General features: G+C 43.4%; 1 protein-coding gene across 2 annotated transcripts in view; it reads right to left on the bottom strand.

Annotated features, from left to right (window-relative positions):
* Nucleotides 1-22,659, bottom strand: part of COLGALT2 (collagen beta(1-O)galactosyltransferase 2) — a 101,876-nt gene extending 79,217 nt beyond the window's left edge. For both annotated transcript variants that reach the window (XM_081824741.1, XM_081824742.1), the window contains exon 1: nucleotides 22,364-22,659. In XM_081824741.1, the coding sequence (XP_081680867.1) occupies nucleotides 22,364-22,626 (263 nt within the window). In that variant the 5' untranslated portion in view covers nucleotides 22,627-22,659. The remainder of the gene's footprint in view (nucleotides 1-22,363) is intronic.
* Nucleotides 22,660-23,733: the final 1,074 nt, after the last annotated feature.

Below are 23,733 nucleotides of genomic sequence, written 5' to 3'. Positions count from 1 at the left end.
GGGTGCTGCAGGAGGGCAGGAGTTGGGTTTGAAATCTAAGGACTTAGACAGGGTTATATCAAACTTTTGTGGGACCTGAAGCTTATATAACTTGGGGGGAACTCATTTTAAGAAAAAAAATATAGGGGTGGGTGCTTGCCTGGCTCAGTCGGTATAGCATGCGACTCTTAATCTGAGGGTCGTGAGTTTGAACGCCACGCTGGGGGTAGAATTTACTTAAAAAAAAAAAAAAAGGAGGGGTGCCTGGGTGGCTCAGTCGTTAAGCATCTGCCTTCGGCTCAGGTCGTGATCCCAGGGTTCTGGGATGGAGCCCTGCGTTGGGCTCCCTGCTCTGCGGGAGGCCTGCTTCTCCCTCTCCCACTCCCTCTGCTTGTGTTCCCTCTCTCGCTGCCTCTCTCTCTGTCAAATAAATAAATAAAATCTTTAAAAAAAAAAAAAAGGAATCTGAAGTTCCAAATGTAAAATTAAGTATTAAATTTTATGTAATATTTATTTATATTGAATATTAAATATTTTATCAAATATTTATTTATAATAAAAATAACAATCCAAATAATTATAACAAATTAATAAATTATTTTGTAACTAATTATAATTATTAAAATATAATTAAATATAAATAAATATAAATTATTATATAAATATAATTAGCAATTAAGGTATAGTTATAATTAACTATTTATGAAAATTTTTTAAGAGCTAAGAAATGCCATGAATGTCCAAAATTCAGAAAAATATTTTATTAATTAACTACCTGACATACTTCTATAAATATGCCTTCTTAGATTTTTGTTTACACACTCTCTATATGTAAATCATACCTCTTCATAGGACAATTATTTTACTACAGCTCTTCATATAGAGAGAATACAAATATAATTTGGTTTTTCCTCAACCAAAATTGATTGCAATTTGCTTTTTATTATTAATAGTTTAGAAAACTCTCAAGCCATTTCACTACCTGCGTGACATTTTTGTGTGCCATTTCAACTGGAATGGCCAGACTTTGATCCAGATGCATTAGGTCTGCTGGAACACAATGCGAGCTCGCTGCCCTGCAGAACCATGTGTGTCCTCAGGCACGCTACTGCGCCCTTCAGACACAGCGATTCTGATATAGTCTATATCATGTGAAAAAGAAAAAAAGGAGTGTCCCATAGGTTTCCAATTATATTCAAATCTATTCACTGCATTATCACAAATGTTTCTGACAGAAGAGAAGTCTAGTTTTGCCCAGCAGCTAATGAGAACTAAATCATTCTTTAAGAAGTGTTCACGTCTGATGATGGGAAGTAGTTTCTAGAGACAAGTTTCAATCATTGTTTCTCCTCCAAACCTCACTTCCTTCTGATACCAGCGGCACAATAGAGCCTTTGGTTCTTCACCTGTGTGTCAAGTAGACCATAAGGGCAAGAAAATATATATGTGGAAGTGACTCCGAACCACATTATTCCCCTAACCCCAAACTAAATGTATCCCCAAGTCAGCTTCCCCTTAACCAGATCCCAGGAGCACCCAACGCCACTCAAAATAAGGGCAAGTGTGTTGGAGGGGAAACTGGCTGAGTGGTCTTAACCAATTGATGATAAACTGTTTTCCTTTTGCACGTTTTACCAAAACAGCTGTTGAATACATTGCAATGGGCCCCCTAGCAGGGGGACTGGAGTTCAAGCTTCATTAGCTCCACAGTCAACCTGCATCTGGGCCTGGGTCAGGTCGGGGCTCTGCCATTGATCAGATGAAAAATCTTAATTTGTCTGGACTTTATTTTCCCTTGGTCAGATGAGGCTGCAAGTAACAATAGGTGTCTAATGCAGTTGTTGTGATCTCTACATGAATTTATTCATGAAAAGTGCTGTGGTAATACTTGGTACACAGTAAATATCCAATAAACATTAGCTCTCATTATTAAGTGAAGGGTATTAGAGTGCAGAGTACTATAGAATATAATCAACTCTTTAGAAAAATCATTCATATACCAACAATAAAGACATTAAGCAGACACAACTGTCATGTATTAATTAAAAATGATTCTCCAGGGATAGAAAGAGCATTATCCCAAATTACCAAGTGTATCTGGAAACAATGAAACTACTTTTAAAAATAATATGTTGAGGGGCGCCTGGCTGGCTCAGTTGGTGGAGCCTGTGATTCTTGATCTCGGGGTTGTGAGTTCGAGCCCCACGCTGGGGGTAGAGATTACTTAAAAATAAGTTTTTAAAAAATCGTATTTTGAGAGATTTAACTCATACAAACTGAACACCCCTCCTTCCCATCTCACTACGTCTGACCTGGGGGTTGGGTGATTTGTCCCACTATTGTATTATAAGGGGAAGAAGGATATATCTTTTCTAGTATTAATTATTCTAAATGGTGTGTTACATTGCCTTCCCCAGGAAGCATATAAAGTTTCCATTCCCAGAAATCAAGGTTTCAAAAATACCTTGAGAAGCAAAGTAAACAAAAGGGAAAACAAATCTTAACAATGATTTCATTCATAGGAATCTTTTTATTGCTAATAAAATCAAGGAATAGTACCAACCTTTTTCAGACTACACACATTCTTTGCCGTACCTTAAAACTGTAGATGTTTGCTAAAATATACGTGGAATTACACACACAAAAATATTTAAGTGAGAAGACCTAAGATATTTTAGAGCCAAATTTGACATGGAGGCCCTTACAAAAATAAATATGTGATCTTTCAAAGTCATAAATTAGTATTCTGGAAGATGCTCCAGACAGCAGGAATCAGAATAAATTGAGAAAAGAAATATTTTCTGCCAGTTGCAAGCAGTAAAAATGCCAAAAGTAGGGGAGCAGGGGAAGCTTTTAAAAAATAGAGATCATTGTGGAACCATACATCTGCTTAAAGCAAACCAGATTACAATTATTATTTTATTAGAGATTAGTTTTTGAAACATCTTGAATGTGAACACTTGAATTTGAACGACTAGGATCCTTTCTTATAGTCCCTGTGAATATGCCCCTCCCTTTGAAAATAAATGAGTCATTTCTCTCTATTCTAATTTGTGGCTTCTCAGTATCAACTCGCTTTTCAGTTGCACCATATGAAGGTGGAGAAAATGTCACTGACCTAAAGAATCTAAATCATAAGGGGTGAAAAGCAGCATTTGTGAGGGCTCAGGTATGAGACAAAAAAATCCTGGCAGTTATCTTATTTTTCATGAAGAAACCAGAGCTGAGCGTTGCCAAGCAGACAACTATGAGCTCACTGGTCTGAAATAATTACTCATTGAGACTTTTCCCCAGGACAGAACTAATGGATTTATGCAGGAAACATAACTTGAATATTGGTTTATGGGGCTTTTCTTTTTAAATCAGTAATCAGTACCGTTTGTACTTGGGCCTCACAAAGTTTTCGGTTACATTAATTGACAAAGTAGGAGATTAAAAAGAAAATAAATATTCAACCAAAGCAGACTGTTTTTAATTCCCATTCTTTATGTTTGGTGATCTCATTCCTGACTTATGAGATAAAGAAGTCAAAGCCTCCAACAATTGAAACTGACCGAAGAGTTGTTAAGGGCTTAACATCCCACAGTTGAAACTCAGAAATTAAGTGTAAACTGAAGCAAACCCAAAACAAATTGCTTTGTTTAGCCCAGAGCCAATCTGAGAAATGTTCTTTTTAATCAAGATGAGATGTATTATGATGTCAACTAAGGGACCAGGGATATCAAAAGTGGACTGTGTTCAAATGATTTCTGTGGAAAGATGGAGAGTGAGATCTAGAACATTGATCTACATTTTTGCAAATTTTTGCTTCATGCCTAAAGAAAACAAATCAAAGTACAGCAAATAATTCACCTAAAACTCAGTGATGTAATGTTAGCAGGTCCTTTCAACACCCCGAACCTATGCTGTAAGAGATGAATGCAGATCTGATGATGTCCAGCACTCACTTGTTTTTTAGACTCTTTGGATGGCTGTGTAAAATGTCCTCATTTATTGTAAGAATTGCATGTTTTGTTTAGTTTTATTTTGTTATTTTCATGTAAAGCACTTTAATTTTTTATGAGTACTGGCCCCCTGAATCCTGTTAGTGGATGGTATTTCCACTGATGACAACAGAGGGGACAAAAAGTCTTTTGAGAACATTCCACTGCGAAATTAGGATGCAGAGGATGCTAAAGTAAGGAATTTGCTGACATTTTAATTTACAGACCTTTGACAACACTCAAAGGCTAGTAGTACAAATAATACTCATTTCCACTAATTAGTGGCACTTCAGCTGTGTAGTTAAATGGATCCATAAGAATTAAAATAAAAACATGTTCTACGTTTGTTGATGATATTGTAAACTGACCATATTTCCCCCAAGAAGAAGCTCAAAGAAGAATGGAGCGTCATTCAGAAGGCAAAACGGACATCTGTCCAAAATAGACTAGCTATACCAGCCTTCTTGGCTCTCCTTCAACAAGTGAAATCTTTTCTTAGAAAAGCCACATGGGTGGCTCAGTCGTTAACCATCTGCCTTCGGCTCAGGTCATGATCCCAGGGTCCTGGGATCGAGCCCCACATCGGGCTCCCTGCTCTTAGGGAAGCCTGTTTCTCCCTCTCCCACTCCCCCTGCTTGTGTCCCCTCTCTCGCTGTCTCTCTCTCTGTCCAACAAATAAATAAAATCCTTTAAAAAAAAGAAAGAAACCTGACTTGTTCCCTTTCTCTCCTCTCCACCATCTTGACAAGGTAGCTCCCCATTATTCAGAACTCAGCTCAAATATCACCTTCCCCAAAAGCCCTTCTCACCACCTTATATATGAAGTACTCTCCTATCCAAGTCTTCACATATACCCCATTACCCTGTTTTACTTTCTCCTTAACACCTATCTTTTGAAATCATCTTACTTCTTTATGTACTTGTTTATCATCACCGTCCCCCAGTACAACACAAGCTCCATAGGAGCAGGGTCTCTATCTGCACACCCAGCACTTTCAACAACGATGTTCATTGTGTTCTTAGACTGTGTGGGTCAGGAGTTTATGACATTCTTGCTTGGAGTCTCTCAGGAGCTCCTACTTAGATGTCATCTGAAAGCCCGACTGGGCTGGAAGATCCACTTCCTAGGTAGATCACTTATATGGCAGCAAGGTGGTGCTGGCTTAGCTCCTCCTCACATGGGCTTCTCCTTGGGACTCCTTCAGAGTCCTCATGGCATGGAGCAAGCAATCCATGAGACCATGGCAGAAAAGGCAACGCCTTTTATGATTGGTCCTTGAAAGTCACACACTCACTGCCATCTATACTTTTGGTCACATGGTTCAGCATGGGAGAAGACTACTGAAGGGTTGACCACCAGGAGGCAAGGATCATTTGGGGCCATCATGGAGCTTGGTTACCATCCTGCTGATTACAGTTTACTATTAAAAAAAAACAGGCCTTTAGGAGTGCCTGGGTGGCCCAGTCGGTTAAGCATCTGCCTTCAGCTCAGAGTCCTGGGATCAAGTCCCACATTGGGCTCCCTGCTCAGCAGGGATTCTGCTTCTCTCTCTCCTTCTGCCCCTCCTCCCCACTCCTGCTCATTCTCTCTCTCACTCTCTCTCTCAAAAAAATAAAATCTTAAAAAAAAAAGCAGGCTTTTAAGGTAAGGCAAGAAAATATCCATGCACCTCATGGATATGCACCTCATTTTTACTTAAGACTTCAATTTTAAAAATACTTTTAAAGACACAATCACAGTTTTCTACTTTTCTATGGAGCCTGAAGAAAATATGAATTTCTTCTCAGTGACAGAATTAAATGAAAAGAATCATAAAATAACAACTGTTGTCCCTCTCACTTTTCGTTTCACAACAGGTTACTGGGTTTTTGTTTTACTGTCTATTTAGTTGTGGATGTGCAGCACTCAAGCTCTTTGAAATATAAAAGCAAGAGGAAGGCCAAGTTCAAATTAAGCTGGGAAGAGTTCAAACAAATCTTTGGAAGCAGGTCCCCAGACAGGATCCTGCAGCCCATGTCTCTTCTGAGACAATGACATATGCGATTCTTCTACCAAAAATGAGCTCACTGGTTAAGAGCTGATTGTCCAGGGGTCTGGAAACCATAGTGTATTATTTTACCACCCAGGGTGAAATTAACTATAGACTGTAGCCATGTGTAACCTTGGTCTTTTCAGGGATCAAAGGCCAAGGAAGGCAAACAATATTTTTTTAAAGTTGCTCAAAACAAGAATAAACCTGTCTGGATTCTGTAAAGTCCTAATCATTTTTTTACAGGGTGATATGAAGAAGAGCTTCTCCTAATTATTTCAGATAAGATACCTGGGTTTCTAGTACCGCCAACTCTACCCATAAATAAACAAGAGCAATCCATCAATAAATTAACAAAAACTTACCTAGAAAAATGCCTCTTTGAAAAAATAAAAAGGAAAGAACTGGAAAAGAGAAAATAGAACGAAATTCACCACATGAGTAAGAGTAGGAGTAAAAGCGGTGAGGTTTAATTAGAATGAGAACTCCAAAAATCTGCTACAGAGAAATGGTTTCAGAAGGCGAAACCCAGACTATGGTTTATTTATCTTCTGCTCCTTGGACATGCAAAAGATCAAGTGTTCCTTTAGGGAAACTATTTGCTTTCTAGTTCAAGCTACAGAATGTCAGTGCAATTTATTTTCTAAAACTTGACGGCTGATATACAGATCAGTGGAAGCCACCAAATCTCAGATACCTTATTACATAGAGGAGAGGAAAAGCTTCAAAATCCACCTGACTTCAGGGCAGAAATTGTTTGACCCTCTGTCCCTTAAAAGTACATTTACTGTTATACCAGAAGAAAAGCTCATTAGGGCATTTTATGCTACCAGGCCTGAGCCCCAGTGTTAACTAAGGCATCCTAGGAGAGACGTGTCTACTTCAGAGGCTCAAGACATCTGGCGCTGGATTGTAGGGAACCAAGGCAGCTAGCTAGTAGCCAAAATCAGAGAGAGAGATGACAGAGGCAGCCAAAGAGCTGCGCTTTATTAAGATAATTCTGATCCAGTGGAAGGCTTTGCTTTTTTATTTGCTGGTTACAGCTCCGAAAAGAGTTCGATTTTAGAAACTGAACCCCAAGAATGTTAAGTCAAAGAATCACCAATGGGAAGGCTCTTTGGGAAAAAAAAATTGTTGCCTTCTTGGTTTTATCTTTCTGTAGCACATACATTCAAAATCAGGAGACAAGGGATTCCGTCTCCCCTGTGTCCACTCCCCTCACTTATTCTGGGGCCCCTACACTCTAGCAGCGGCAGGGAAGGACATGGCCCCACCCAGCTTCACATTACAGGCGCCTTTCCCTGGGCACTCATTTTCCTGGCCTCTCAAGGCATCAATTCAGACCAATCTTCAGCATCTCTACCATATAAGGACACCACTGTGCTGTAAAGCCTCTCCCTGGGGAAGAGCTAACACTTCCGTGCAATAATCCAGGAGCCTGGTGAAACTTGGCCTCCAACCGGCAGGTTCTCCCAATGTCCAAATTGTTCATGCAAGTTACTTTCCTCACATGACAGATGGAGTAAAACACACAGATTCGGAGGCTGGCCAGAAGCTTCTGCAAAAATAAACATATATTGTTTCCCATCACGACGGCAAACGTCAAACTCCCATTTTTGCCTTTTCCAAAACCCAGGGGGCCTTCTAGGGCAGACTTACACTTACTTGTTTTTGCAGGCATGAGGAAAGTCAAGTTTAATGAACCATTTGCTATATGGATACTCGTACCACAAATACTCCACCCCAAGCATCCACGGCACTGATTTTCCCAGTCTTCAGATTAGGAATGATCTCTTCTGACATAATTTTCTGGGTTCCTTTCCTTCTCATCACAGCCTTTATTTTGGCTGTTGTTCATAAAGAGATGGTATTTTCTTTCAAATTAAAGGTTATATTAGTCAATGCTCTCATGAGAGAGATTTTAAGGAATTGGCTCACAATTCCCAGCAATTGTGGAGATTGGCAAGTTCAAAGTCCGTGTGGTGGGCCAGCAGGCTGGAGATTCAGGGAGGAGATGACGTTGCAGTTCAAGTCCAAAGTCAGTTTAATAGCAAGCAAAATTCCTTCTTGGTCGAGGTAGTCAGTCTTTTGTTCTAGTCGTACCTTCAGCTGATTGGATGAGGTCCACCCACATTATGGAAGGCAACTGAAAAGCAACTTTTACACAAAGTTCACTGATTTAAACATAAATCTCATCTAAAAACAGCCTCTTGGAAACATCCAGAATAACGTCTGACCACCTATCCGGGCACCCTGGCCCAGCCAAGTTGACATATAAAATTAGCCATCACAAAGGGCAAACATTTTTTTTTTAATTTTATAATTTCATGTAGCGATGAACCATTAGTCTGTGCACCAAGGATATGAGGCATGGATAAGTCAAAACTACTGAATAAGTGAAATATAAGTACAAATAAAGAGATGAAGGCCCAAGTGGCATCCCCAATAATTCGGCAACAGAGGAAGTTACTTCATTTTACGTGGTATCAGTGGTAGAACTACAAATACTGAGCATGCTGTGGCTAGAAAAGCTTTTCAAGATCAAGCTATCCAGCACTTATTGTATAGATGAAGAGACCAAGGCAAGACGAAGAATTCAAGAAAATCTGAAAATATGGCAGAGCAGGGCACAGAGGGCCCAAAAGAGCAAACAGCGAAGAGGCCAGATACAACTGCTACTGAAATGCCCTGTGTTGAATGTGCCAGAATACCTTCCAACTTATTTTCTGAGCTGAGATACGAATTACTCTCTGTTGTCTAAACACAGAACTCTTGGGCGGCACAGAGAGAGACGCAGCTCATGGGTGTGCTGGTGGATTGTACCACACTGACCTGCTATCAAAAGCTGGCCTCAGGATATCCAACATACAGATAATCCCATCACGGATAGCTGAGAGTCCAATTACTGTCTTTATTTTGATAAGATGCACGGGAAAGTAAAGGTTTGGCCTTTACCGTGCCAACATCAGCGAAGACTGACCAGTGAGCTGGGGCTTCCATGTTCCCTGGAGGGACCCTTAATAATCTGACTTTCATGGGGAAGGGGAGTCCAGTCAATCTTGGTGAGTTACTATCCTTTCCTCTTCAAATGCCAGCACTTCTCCTTCAGTTCACCAGGATTGGCACAGGCCTCAGGAAAAGCTATTAAGATTCAGCACCATTATTGAAGCAGCTTGGCAGAATCTATTCTTCTTTGGGAGACAGAAGACCGGCCCAGAAGTGGGGCTGAACCTTCAGGCACCTGCTGGCGCTGCTGCAATCTAATGCCTAAGAAATGAGGATCCAGTGTGTCTTTGATGCCCAGACGAGGCTTTGAAGCTGAGTCAAGACCACAGGACAAAGGCGGCACTGTTTATGCAAATTGAGAAACAAAAGAAGCAAAAATCCAAAGCCATTAAAAGTAGCATCAGAAATTCAATACCCAGAGATGATTAGAAGCTCTGCACCAGTATGAAACAGAATGCCTAAAAGCAAGGCCGGGCAACACACCAAAACACATACTGCAGGAAGGAATCCTGAGTGGCCGGAGCTTGGCAAGATGCACTTAGAAGCCTTGATATATGCAGCTCCCTTAGCCACGGGGCAGCATCTGTACACGGGCAGGAAGCCCTGGGCTGCGGCTGTCTCCGCACCTGGTGCACGCAGTCCCTTCGTGAGAAGCTCCGGTACGTGCCCCCGCAAAGCCAGCCCTCTTGTTGCCATCCCTTAACAATTTGGTCATTCCTATACCTGTCTTCTGCCAGAGACCACATTCTCAGTGAACACCTTTGGGCACACTATACAGTAGGGTGAAATACAATGAGCTTCTGAGAAGAAGTAGATTTTTTCTTTTTAGGCCACTCCAAAAAGATCTGAGCTTAGGCAGAGGGTCCAGGAAACATCAATCGTGCAGAGTTACGATTCGTGAATGTTCTCCGGATATGGTCACCCCCATGAAGGGCATACTACTGTCAGATGGGGCAGGCACTCCAGAGAACATCTCATCCAAAGTTCTCAAGCCTGGCAGCACAGTTGTGCCCCTTGGGAAGTTTTTAAAATATGTCACTTGCCCTGATCCTACCGCAGAAATTCAGACTTGAATGGTCTGGGGGCGGGGGGGCCTGCATCAGTGTTTTTCCAAACCTCATCAAATGATTCAAATAAGCAGCCACATTTGAGAAGCACAACTCTAGCATGTTCCTCTTTTGTTACAGGAGAGGAAACTGAGGCCCAGAGAGAATAAAAGCTTGTACAAAATGACACAGCCTAGGCAATGCCTCCAGCCCTTTCATGAGACAACACAAAGAACAAAAGGATGATATTTGCACACCGTGGGGAAAAATGGATGCAGCTGCTCTTGGCTAGGGGCAACTGTCCTGGAGACACCCAGGTACACCAGGCCACACCTTCCTCCCCAGATGACTGTTATTTCTCGGTGGGAGGCACTAAACGATAGAACACAGCTCACATCCTTGGGAAGAAAAAGGACTAAAAGAGAAAATGGATGCATAATTTGAGAACTTTTACTATGGAATATTTCACAGACCTGTCACCAAAAGAACACAGTAAAATTAGGATGTGGAACAGCAAGAGATTCAGCAACTGAGTTGTGATCTATCCCAGAGAAGGCTGCCTGCGCGTGCACTTGAAGTAACACAACTATACCAAGTTAGAACATAACTTGGCGTAGCAGCAACCAACTCAGAACAATCCTTTGTACAGCAGACTAGAACGGTGTGAATTCCCAAACAGTTAAATTTTTATTTCATAAGTAGTGAAGACCCGGGGCTTAGGGACTTTATAATATCATATAATTAAGGCCGAACTGCCAACTACTAGAAGCAGGCTAATTTAATAGACTGTTTATATTTTTCACAAATGAAGGGAGGAGGTTTTCATGACATGCCAAAGAGAAAATCAAAGGTAAGAAAATTAATTACAAGCAACAAAGGAACCAAGCCTCGGGAATATGAGGACACTTTGAAGTGGTTCAAATGACCACTTTTTATTTAAAAGAAACACACTGATTTGATTTCCCTCCGCTCTCTTAAGAGATGGTCATCACTAGATGTCTTTTCTTCTATGAAACTAAATGCTTGATGAGCTCAAGATGTGAGATACACTGAACAAAGAGAAGGGTTTGAAGGAGTGTCATTTTATACTGAGCCCCAGTGCAAGGCACTCCATAGAGTGGGCAGCATGGGGCACCACCTTTAAAGCACAAAACAAAACATAACTTGTTTAAAAACAGCCACTGTTGGAAGGAGGGAGAACACATGCACTTGACTCAGTAAAAAACACAAAGGATGCATACCTGGCAGATGCTCTCCCTTGTAATCCTGTACCTTACTACTTCTCTTAATAAGAAAACCCTTTGGCCTTCTTGATTGCTTAAGCATCTGGATCCCGAGTTTTGAAGAGCCCACAGTATGTCAACTTTCTGAGTTCTGAAAATCCTATGGCCTGTACCTTAGATGGATACACAGTCTTCAGTCCTTTCCTGAGGGTCCCCCACACCTCCCAGGGTTTTCTGGGAGGTCAGCTCTTGTAATTCCTAAACCCACAGGTGCATCCAAATCATTTATATACATGTTTAAGATACAAATTCCCAGGCTATTCCCATAGGCCATCTGATTGAATGTGGTTGAAAAGGAGCCCAGAAGTCCATGTAACTAATAAATGTCCTAGGTGTTGTGGCCCTGAACTAGTATTTAGGAACCACTAGTTGAAGCCCAGCAGCCTTAAACCAAAAGGTCCACAGAACAGTGATGAGGGCCATGTCCACTCATGGCCAATGAACTTGACCAATGGGGGTGAGTCACTTTTAGGCCACCTCAACTACTAATTTCAACATGATCACCTGGATTCAACCACATAGACAATCGGTGATGGCCAAATAAATAAAAGAATGTGCATAATATTTTTTAGTCCATTGCTTTATAAATTCATAGTTTATCTTAATAAAGAAGAATTTCTAGGATGGAAATCAATGTGCCCAATTCATCTTAAAGTCTAGGAAGACTGAGAAAAGGCAGAAAGATTTATAATTTTCTAAAATATTTTAGTATGCTGGCTGTTTCAAGCCTTCCATGGCAACTCCATGGAATCCATCTGAAACCCCAGACACGGTCTGACTGTCTGAATGCTCTCCCAGCCCCCGCACCGCCCCCCCTGGCTTACCCCATGCTTCCAGCTGAGGGAATGCCGTAATGTGCGGGCTGCATTAAGCTTACTGTTCAATGGTGTGATGATGACATGAAAAATCCTGATTCCACTTGGCAGTAACTTTCCACTATCTTGGCGGGTCTCAACCATAGTCACTGTGGTGTGTGGAGCTTGAACAGATTATGGGGCTGGCTGGAAACCAAGAAACTAAAAAGCAGTCCAGTGGTCTAGCAAGGGACTCCGTGTTGGGAAAGCCACAGCCCCAGAAGTCCACATTTCTCACAGATATCCCAGGAATTTAAGTTCCAGTCTTAGTCTCCAGAAAATTTTGCCTTTCCCGAGACCCTGAAAAGCAGCAGTTTCTCACTTAACATGACTTTTTAGGGAAAATGCCAATCAATGTACCTTCATTATATCCCCTTTCTCAGAATCATCTCTAGTCCTACGAGAATAGAAAGCTTGCTATAGCCCACTCCCCTCCCCACCTCCAAAATATACACGATCACTCTTTGAGAAAGAATGGGGAATGGAAAAAAAGAGTGCTACTTCCCTGTTGTCTAAAATGTAGGCACTTTTGGGCGCCCGGGTGGCTCAGTTGGTTAAGCGACTGCCTTCGGCTCAGGTCATGATCCTGGAGTCCCGGGATCGAGTCCCGCATCAGGCTCTCTGCTTGGCAGGGAGTCTGCTTCTCCCTCTGCCCCTCTCCCCTCTCGTGCTCTCTGTCTCTCATTCTCTCTCTCGCAAATAAATAAATAAATAATCTTAAAAAAATAAATAAATAAATAAAAAATAAAATGTAGGCACTTTTAGCTACCTGTCTTGGTTTTCTTGGGCTTGACTGCTGTCTTTGTCTGTTCTAACAGACTTAAGCTGCTATAAGAACATACCACAGACTGGGTGGCTTATAAACAATAGGTTTTTCACTGCTCTGGGAGCTACAAGTCCAAGATGAGGATACCAGCATGGTCAGGTTCTGGTGAAGACCCTCTTTCAGGATGCAGTCTTCTCTCTGTGTCCTCACATGGTAGAAGGGTAAGGAATCTCTCTGGAGCCTCTTGTTCCAAGGGCACTAATCCCATTCATGAGAGCTCCACCCATATGACTTATGATGTCCTCCCAAAGGCCCCACTTCCTAATACCATCATCTTTGGGGGTTAGGATTTCAACACATGAATTTTGAGCCAGGACAGGGGGGAGGGGCACAAACATTGAGACCACAGCAACAGCCAAAGTGGTGAAAGTTGCCACTGACAAGCCTGACAAGTCCTTCAATAGACATTTAAGTACTTCAACCTAGAGGGTAAAGAATTCTTCCAATGCAGCCAATTTATCACTTAAAGCAGGTACTCATGAGAATGCTTTAACAGCAGACCCAACCCCACACTCAGCCCTCTGCCATATTCTTGGGGCATATGCAGTCCAGGATCATTACTTACATTATTATTTGTATTTCCAAAATGCACATCTTCTAATGGGTCTTGAAACATTAATCAGAAATGCTGAGGGGTGGAAGGGGTTACTTTTTATTATGTTTGCAGAGGAAGAAATCCCACCGGCTAAACCAACAAGTCGGGGACAGTCCTCAGCTTGATGAATTTGACAAACAACTAAAATAATAACAATTGTTGCGTCAATTAAATGAGATGTGTTACGAAGTCCTAAGTTCAGCCCTGGCAGGATGTCATGAAGTTATTATTGGAAATCTAAGTCTGAAAAGATTACTGTATGGTGCTCCTAGAGAGGAAAAGAAATGCCCTCCAGACAGATCTAAGGTTTAATTCATGCAAGAGACTTGGCTAATGCCACCAACCACAAACGCTGCATTTTCAAGGATCTGAACGGCAGCATGTTCCAGTGAATTAATTACAGCCACTCTATTTATATTCTGCGTGGCTTTTCAATTATTACCTATAATGGGATTCTTTTTTACTTTTATGAACATTAACACACAGCTTTTCCACCAGCGGAATGGAGAGCTGAGGGGAAAGTAATATGATCTTTTACCACTAGGTCATTCACTGGCAGCTTGCCAAGCCTGCTCGTTCTAGAAAGCTCAAGTCTTAGGGCTCCTGAAGCATCTGAGCAAGGGTCACCACCCAAATTTCTACAAGGGCCAGGCAAGCCACGTCAAAGAGCCAGACAGTGGGGGGTAATCATAACTGCACAGAGGATGGGCCTGATGGGGATATGACTGCTAGACAAAGGCCAAGGGACAGTGGCTAGGCGGCCCCAACAATCACTGTTGTGTACAAATTCAGGCCTGGCGAGGCAGCTGTTGGTTACACAGTTTTGTTCAGTTTGTAAAAAGTTATCTAGTTATACATTTATGATATAAGCACTTTTGGGATGCATATTATACTTCATTTAAAAAGTGTTGTTTTGTTTTTAAATGGGCTTAGGGCCAGATTTTCTAGGGGCCAGAGACACAAGGACAAGAGAACAGGATGAGTGTAATTAAGGAAGTGTTCAGAGTAACTACCTGAAACGGGTGTTGTGTTAAACTGGCTTTTACTGAGCCACCCAGGGCATGAGTATAGGTGGGCTGGCAGAGTTTTAAAAAGCTGGGATTAGAAACAGAGATTCTAAAACTTATGCAGAACAGGATATATAAAACACTCCTATTTGGGTTGACATTAAAAGAATATATGCACAGAAAGTTTCTAGAAGAATGTACAAGAAACTGTTAACATTGGTTGTCTCTGGCAGGTGGCATAGAGTAGATGGAAAATTTACTTTTTATCATGTTTCTAGTCATCCTGTTTGAATCTTTATTATAGGAGGATATTATTATTTCAGTTGAAAAGAGAAAAAAATCAGGAAAGTTCTTAAAATAATGAAATCACTATTAAATAAATCTACAAGGCCCCTGAGGGATTTCAGAATTTTTTAAATCAGCAATTTTTGATATGTTCACAATGTAAGTGTAGTTAAATGAACAAGTCACTGCTTTGAGAATAATAAGTCAAGACATATACAATAGACACATGTTGTAATTCCTGATGAATAATAGCTATGATTTAAACACATATAGTGAACCGTCTTCAGCATTTGGTAACTGGGGAATAGGACAAACAACCATATTATAGGCTAATCAATTTTTTTAAAGATTAATTATTTATTTGAGGAGGGAGGGGCTGAGGGAGAGGGAGAAAGAGAGTCTTAAGCAGACTCCACATTGATCACAGAACCCCACTCAGGGCTCGATCCCATGACCCTGAGATCATGACCTGAGCCAAATCCAAGAGTCTGATACTTAACTGACTGCACCACCCAGGCGCCCCTAATCAATTTTTTTCAGACATTATCTCAACTGTATACTCTATTGTTACATTATTTAAAGAAATGTGCAGAAACAAGCCTTAGAATAGTCCTACTATTGTCCCTATGTAAGCCTTATAATGGTTCTACTATACTGTGCTGAAGACTCGAAGACAGTGCCACAGAGTGATATGATCCATGTGTACACTTAAGTGTTGGAAAAAGGGCCCGGGCACAACCAGCAGCCTCCCTGGTTACAAAGCTTCCATTGTTCATTCCTACGACCACCAGAGACAGTCAAGGGAGAGGGCCACAAGAAGCCTGCTTATGTACCTGGAGCCACAAAGAAGCTCAGTGGTAGAATCACCTGGAGAAAGTCGCTGAAGACAAATCTGTAAAAACCAAATCCTGCTTAGAATAACTGGCATGTGCCTTTAAACCATGAGTTTTATTTGTTATAAAGTAATCAAGGGGACCCTGTGTGGCTCAGTCGGTTAAGCACCCAACCCTTGATTTCGGCTCAGGTCATGATCTCAGAGTCGTGAGATTGAGTCCCGCGTCGGGCTCCATGCTCAACGTGGAGTCTCCTTGAAATTCTCTTTCCTCTCTCTCTGCCACTCCCCGACTTGTGCTAAATAAATAAATAAATAAATAAATAAATAAATAAATAAAATCTAAAAAAAAAATAATCAACATTAAACAGCCACACTGGGTTTAAAATCTAGAAATCTGTTATCTCATCCCACGACTTATTCACTGTATAATATGCTAGGGGAAAATCCTTTAATTGCCCTATGTTTTGGTTTCCCCATCCGTGGACATCAATTAATAAAATAGAACCAGGGGAATTTAGGCATCCTTTTATCGGTCATTTCAGTTTTTACCCAAAGGAAATACATAATTCTGAGGCCCAATCATGTTTTGAAATTGGAGGGTGGGGAGATGACTGATAGTTTTCTCCAACCATTTGGAAGAAGGTTGAGTTTAAAGGTCAACTAAGTCTAAGACCACTAATTAAAAAGGCTGAAAAACTGAAACTGTTTTACCAGTACGAACCCAAGATGCTGCAGCCACCGTGCCTATGAATAGTGCTGCCTTATTCATTTGCTACCAACAACACTTGATAAATTTCTTTCTTTTGCTATGTAGCTGTGATCATAGCAAGTGATCTACATATTTATGTACAATTCGCATATTTAGTCTCACTCTGTACCTATGAAATCCACCAACATAAAGCTGAGTTCGGTAACTAGAAAGTGGCTAAGCTAAGTGATGAAATTATCAAGACAGCGGAAGGGAACCACTGAGTCCCTTGTGTCATTCAAGCAGAAGGGGCCATTCTTGTTTGGAAGAAACACTGGCACTCTTATCTTCCTAAGTTGGGTCAACTGACAGAAGCAAAAACTAGAACTAATTGGTCCTTTCTTGATCTTAAACAGGCCATCTGTACTCAGTATGGGACATTAACTGCTTGGGTCACATCCTTGCTCCACCATGCACTAGCCTTGTGACCTCAGGCAAGTTATTGAAATTCCTTGCACCTCACTTGCCTTCTGTGTAAAGTGAGGAGAGTCATAGCATCTCTTGCCCAGGGTTGTTGTCAGGGTTAAATTAGTTATCTTATCAAAGTGTTTAGTTTTCACTAGTAAATGAATGTTAGTTTTCATTCTGCTAATAATTTGTTTTGTTGGAAAGAAGAGAGAGCGCCTTGTGAATATATTGTTTTGAAAATCTTCATTTGGAAAGAGAAAGGTGAAGGGGTTGGGTCAAAAGGAAAAGATGGATAGGAAATAGCAACTATTGTCTATTTGTTAACATTTACATGAAAGACATAGTCCATACATTATTTCACTTGTTTAAAAACTTGTTAAAGGGGCACCTGGGTGGCTCAGTTGGTTAAGCAGCTGCCTTCGGCTCGGGTCATGATCCCGGGGTCCTGGGATCGAGCCCCGCATCGGGCTCCCTGCTCAGCGGAGAGCCTGCTTCTTCTTCTCCTTCAGCCTGCAGCTCTGCCTACTTGTGCTCTCTCTCTAACTCTCTGTCAAATAAATAAATAAAATCTTTAAAATATATATATTAAAAAAAAACTTGTTAAAAAAAATCTTGGAGGAAGGTGTTATCATTGGTTATTTCCAGATGAAGAAGCTAGGCTTGGTGAGAGGTTCACTGATGTGCCCACAATCACACAGAAGATTCAAACCCTAGCATACCTGACTATAAGCTTGGCTACGCCCCTCCTCAGTACTCCTAAACCACCAGGCTGGGGAAAAAAATAAGAAAAAGAAGGTGGAAAAGTGAGGAAAACAGACTAATGGGGAGAAAGGGACCAAAGTATCATCTAGTTTTTCACCAAGGAGCTGAAACTTCCACCCATAGGGATAACATAAGCATTGAATGTCAAGACTGTAATGATAAAATGTAACATTGTTCTTGCTGGTGCTGAAAACTATCAGCAGTAGTAGTTTGAAACATTTTATAAACACATTTACATTAGTGTGTCTAGGTAAACATTACCAAAATGCGACTGGTTGAGCATCAAGAAGTGGAGAATAATCCAAGGTAATCCCCCAAACACTGCAGCAATGAAGTAGTGTGCAAAATGTGGGGATCGACACCCCAGAACAAGCAGAAGCCCACCAATGTTAATGTCGATGTCAACAGAAAACCATCTCCTGATTTAGAAAGCCATACAGTGGTTCCCAGTGTAGTACTTTTCAAACCTCTACCAAATGTAATGCCCAAATCGTTGTATAATTACATGGCAGTTACTGCCTTATGATGGCACAGACTCTGAGTCCCCACTGTCTTCCCACAGCCTCCACGAGACAAACTGAATGCGTCTTTTGGGTCAAATGTTTTTCCTTGTGTCCTGCTCCATTTTTCATTATCATGGCAACTTGGCACTCCTCCCCTTAATCATAGGTTTGGGAAGGGGGGTGAGGTCGGCCTTCCCTCCGTCGCTAAGGCCACCGTTCATGGCTCCATTGAAGTAAAGTGCACCCACTGCAGTGCATATGCCACACACCACATGCCAAACGGTTCTCTTCATCTCGGCACAGCAGTAATTCCCATCAACTCAGTGCAGGTTTTAATTAGAACACAAGGAACACTAGTTCCTTATCACCGTTATTATATTTGAAGGAAAACAATTTGCTTGATGGGGGTTTTGAGATCAGACAGGTAAATGTGACAGGTTTTTTCTTTGCCTGGTACAAAGTATCTCTAAAACATAAACTTTCCTTAATTCAATCCAATCCAAGTAAACTTAATGCTAACTGAGATAACTGTACTCAGTCTCTGACAGTCAAAGTTTTCGGGACAATTTATTGGTACTGACTGCAAATATGGTCCAGAACTTTCAATGGGCAAAAAAAATTACAGCAACAGGAAGTCTGAATGTGTTCAATGAACCACACCTCTCACTCATACAGGAAAGAAGTCTTATCAGATGTTCCTCTAGCCAGTGATAGAGGTAAGGAGATGAATGAGAAAGTTGAGCGTGCACAGAGCTCGGGAGATAAGATTAAATGGAAGCTAGCAACCCAGACTCTATATGCCACCTGGTTCTTTGTGTAAAGCTCTGGGTAGCTAACGCCATTTTTGACATTGACCATCTTTGACATTAGTGTATGCCGGGTTTGCAGAGTGGATACGAGTCAGTTTGGCATCTCAGAATGTTGAATAGAGCTTTAAACTGCAAGACTAAAAGGAAGTAACTGGCAGAAGCTCCTCAAAGCTGTAGCATTCTAATTGAGTTACCGCTTCCTCCTGGAGGGTAATATCCCATAACCTTCACAGCCAAATACTCGCCTAGTGCCAGTCTCAAAGTTAGCAGCTTCGGTGGTACAATGCAATGAGTTTGGAGATTTGCACTCAATAAACCTGCCACCTGCTTTATTGCCCTGACAGGAAACTGGTTAATGTCCCAGCGTCTTTTTTTCCCCCCTCACTGTTCCCTCTTCCTGGAACCCTCCTTACTTCCAAGGTTTTAGTGGATTCCTATTTGTCTTGCAAAACTGGGTTCCAACTAAGTGTCAACTCTCCTCAAGAAGGCTTTCAAGACCACACAATCTGATCTAGAAGTCCTTTGTCACTCCCCTAAACCCTATGCATGCCATTCAGATCACCTTACACTGCCCAGTAAAAGGAGCCATATTTGTCTGTGAAAAGCCACACCTTACTCAACTTTTTTTCAGCTGGAACCTGGCATAGTGCCTCGCTCTCACAAAAGCTGGTTATTAGGAGTGTGTGCTTGCAGAACCTCTCTGTGCCTCAGTTTTCTCATCTGTAAAAGGGTATGATCACAATACATACCTGATAGTGAATGTAAAGTGCTTAGAATAACTGTGGACTCTTATTATTAAGTATTTGTGTAATCTTAAGTCAGTTACTTTATTTTTTTTAAAGATTTTATTTATTTATTTGACAGAGAGAGACAGCGGGAGAGGGAACGCAAGCAGGCGGAATGGGAGCAGGAGAAGCAGGCTTTCTGCTGAGCAGGGAGCCCAATGCAGGGTTCGATCCCAGGACCCTGGGATCATGACCTGAGCCAAAGGCAGACACTTAACAACTGAGCCACCCAGGCACCCTTAAGTCAGTTACTTTAGATACAATGTCTTCTTCTATAAAATGGAGATAAGTTTATTTCTTTACAGAATGGTAGTAAGGATCAAATGAGATGACATAGTTAATGAAAGTACTTTGAGAGCTGTAGAGGACCATTTTTAAACTGCCCTTTTGTTTATTATTACCTAATAAATGATATAAGGTTTCTAAACCAGAATTCAAAGAAGAGTCTTTAGTGGCTAATGCAGTGGTTGCCCAAGGCCTATTCAAACCTTGGGTTTTTTCCTTAACTTTGCAACACTGGCCATAAGGGACAAGGTACAGTTACATGGACTATTAACAAGGTTAAGGGAAAATAGATCCCAAAACTCAATGAAGCATTGGAATACTAGCCATCTGAAAAGAACATCAACATCCACAAAATATGGAACATCCAGAGGACTTAGGATGTACTATCATTGCTGCTTGATTCTGATATCACAGAATCCATGGAATTTAAGACCTGGAAAGAATTTTGGAAATCATTTCTTCCAATTCCTTCATTTTACTGATGAGGAAACTGATGTCTCTGGACCCCAAGCAACTGGCCCAAAGCCACATATCAAGCTAGTGACAAACCACTTGCCTCCTAATTTGTAGCCTATAGGTTTATATAAATTTTGTTTATATCATGTTGCCACCACTATTTTTGTAGGGTAGACTTTAGGGACAAACTTGAGTTCCAATTCCAGTTTTACCATTTATTAATTCTGTGACTTTAAGGGAGTCATTGAACTGATGGAAGTCGCAGTTGCTTCATTTGTAAAATAGGGATCCTTATATCCCTTTTAAAAATTCACCCCATGCTAGAAGAGAGGAATGTCTGTACATCAGGTAGCAAAAACTGTGCCCCTCCTAACCTGCTTCAGCCTTCACTAACTTCCTATAGTAACTTAAAACCAAACAATGTTCTTTAAAACCAAACTGTGCATAAAGACCAAGACCATATTGTAAAACATCTCTCTTGAAGAAAGCATCTAAGAACTGACATTCGCGAAATTTTCTTTGGTATTGAAGTGGTTAAAAAAAATCCTTCTTCCTTCTGGTTTAAAACCTGGCTGCACCCGTTCTCCCTTTCCACACACCGTGCCCTTCTCCGTGGCAGCCGTCACGTATAACAGGGTAATAGTAAAGCAGTGTATAGCACAGCACTGCACTGTATCTCATGTTTGCTTTCTCACCTCCGCACCTCTCCCACCAGGTACCGTCAGGCTGCCAATTCCAGCTACTGCTTTATCCTCCCTTCTCTCTTTCTGCCCAGCCGCAGCTTTAAGGATGTGTCTTGTCTGAGGATGGCTCCCCTTATCAACGCAAGATAGAAACTGCTCCGGACTGACCTGGGCTCTGTCTTCCTCGGAGGACCAGAGTCCTCTTGTGCACGTTCCCGGCTGCCTGTCTCCCGAGGCCAGCGTCCACCTCCTCCTCCTCCGCAGGCCTTTTAGCCGGGCTCCCCTGACTACCAACGTCTCGCCCTCTGATGCCCGCGTTTCTAAAAGGTGCGAGACTAGACCGAGTTCTAAAAGTTGGTGCGGGCAGCCATTCGCACTGATGTCCTAGCCCTCCCCGCAACAAACACAGTACCAGGCGCAGGGCTCTATCCCGGGGCCACAAAACTGTCTGCCTTCTCCAAGGCAGCTCCGTGCCCAGGACACAGTACCCCCAGGGCACCCCGCGTGGTTTGCAGCTGCGGCGAGGAACGAGCCCCAGGAGGATGCACAGGCGCGGACAGCCCGGAGCAGGCGGAGACGACAGGGCCCAGCGTGGCGGCGCGGTTGGGAAGACACCGTGGGCCCGACCTAACCTCAAACTCTGAGTCCATATCCCCTCTCCACCCCCGGGCCCCCACCCCACCGTCCCCGGGAGAACCAGGAGCCACTGTTCTAGCCTCTGAGGTGAAAGAGCAGGAGCCGGACACCGGGAAGCCAGGGCGGCTCACTGTCCTCCACCTAGCTACTCCGGAGCCCCCCTGCCAGCCACAATGAGTCTTCCCGCCGCGTCTGGACGACTAGGCGGCGATGGGCACCCCTATTCCCTCTCCCCAGGACTAGGGTACGAGGCGGGAAAAAGGAAACCTCGCGAGTTGGAAGGGGACGCCGCTACACCTCTTGCGGGGTGCCCACAAGCCTCTGTCGGGGAAAGGGACGAGGCCACCCCGATCCACACCCCCACGCACACCCCGGAGCTCGGGGCGGGCTGGCCATCCCCATTGGCACCCCAGGCGCACCTAGCCCCACGCGTCCTTCCCCAACACGACCTCCGGATCTCATTCGCCCCGGAGCGGCACGGGCTGCCGGAGGTGTGCGCACCGCGCTCGGCGCGTGCCCCACGCTCGGGGGCCCGGCGGCCGCAGCTTCGCGCGCTCACCAGATGGCCATCCTGCTCTTGGGGTAGTCCAGCCGCTCCAGGCAGCCGAGGAAGTGAGGCAGCGCGTGCGCAGCGTTGCGGGCGAGGATGGCCACTAGCACCGTGGGTCTCTGCACCGGCGACTCGGGGAAGACCTCCGGCTCCTCTTCGTCGTGCTCCAAGTCGGGCTCCGCTCCAAAGCGCGCCCGGCAGCCGCGGCGGAGCAGAGCGGCAGATAGGAGCAGCAGCGAGCAGGCGAGGGTGGCGGCGCGGCGCGCAGCCATGTTCGGGGCCGCGGCGCGCGGCGGGAGACTGGCGGCCCGAGGGCGCAGAGGCGGGCTGCGAGGGCCGCACGGGGGACGAGGGTGCCCCGGCCGGCAGGCGCGCGCACACTGGCACCGGGCCCTGCAGCCCGGGAGCCTCCCGCCGCCGCCGCCGCACTGCCCAGGCCCTGACGCGGGGGCGCACCGAGGACCTGCCGCCGCCGAGCTTGCCTGGGGCTCCGGCTCGCGGACAGCCGCGTGTGTGTGTGTGTGTGTGTGTGTGTGTGTGTGTGTGTGTGTGTGTGTGTGTGTTGGCGGGGGGGCGGGTGGGTGTCCGTCCCGAGTCCCGCGGAAAGTTCCTCTAGTCCAGGCTCAGCTCGTACAGCTGAGGTCTGTGGCTTCCCCCGGAGCCGTGAGGTGTGGCCGTCGCTGCCAATGGGCGTGTGAGTGTGTGAGTGTGTGTGTGTGTGTGTACATAACGGTGCAACTCCGAGAAAATTTATTCTGCTTTTGCAAACCGCAGTCTAAAGTCCTTCACAGTGATGCAATGTATCCAGTTTTGCATAATGCACCTATTGACTAGACGGGTAGAGTTCTAAAATGGAAAGTCACCCAGCTATCCATTACCACGGTAAACATTTTTTTTTAAAACTTCCACAATGGCAGAGTGTTTGCATTTCCCTATACACTCAGTTTCTCTTGAAGTTCATCCTTGACTGAGTAGAACTCATTACACCAAGCTTGGAGACTTGGAGAATTTTTTTTTTTTTTAAGATTTTTTATTTATTTATTTGACAGAGAAAGACACAGCGAGAGAGGGAACACAAGCAGGGGGAGTGGGAGAGGAGGGAGAAGCAGGCTCCCCGCTGAGCAGGGAGCCCGATGTGGGACTCGATCCCAGGACCCTGGGATCATGACCTGAGCTGAAGGCAGACTCTTAACGACTGAGCCACCCAGGTGCCCCAAGACTTGGAGAATTTGAAAGATAGACTGAACCCTTGCAATTAAAGGGAAGCCCCTGATGGGACATTGTTCTGAAGCCCTACTCCTCTCCCTTTCCCACCTAAGGTCCTGAGCTTCCTGACAGGATGGCATAAAAGACAAGTTTCATCTAAATGGTTTTATTTT

This window comes from Leptonychotes weddellii, chromosome 6 (genome assembly GCF_054177405.1).
Source record: "Leptonychotes weddellii isolate Sample4059 chromosome 6, ASM5417740v2, whole genome shotgun sequence".
NCBI lineage: Eukaryota > Metazoa > Chordata > Mammalia > Carnivora > Phocidae > Leptonychotes > Leptonychotes weddellii.
Note: the sequence above shows the minus strand (reverse complement) of the source record. Positions and strands in the feature narration are given on the sequence as shown.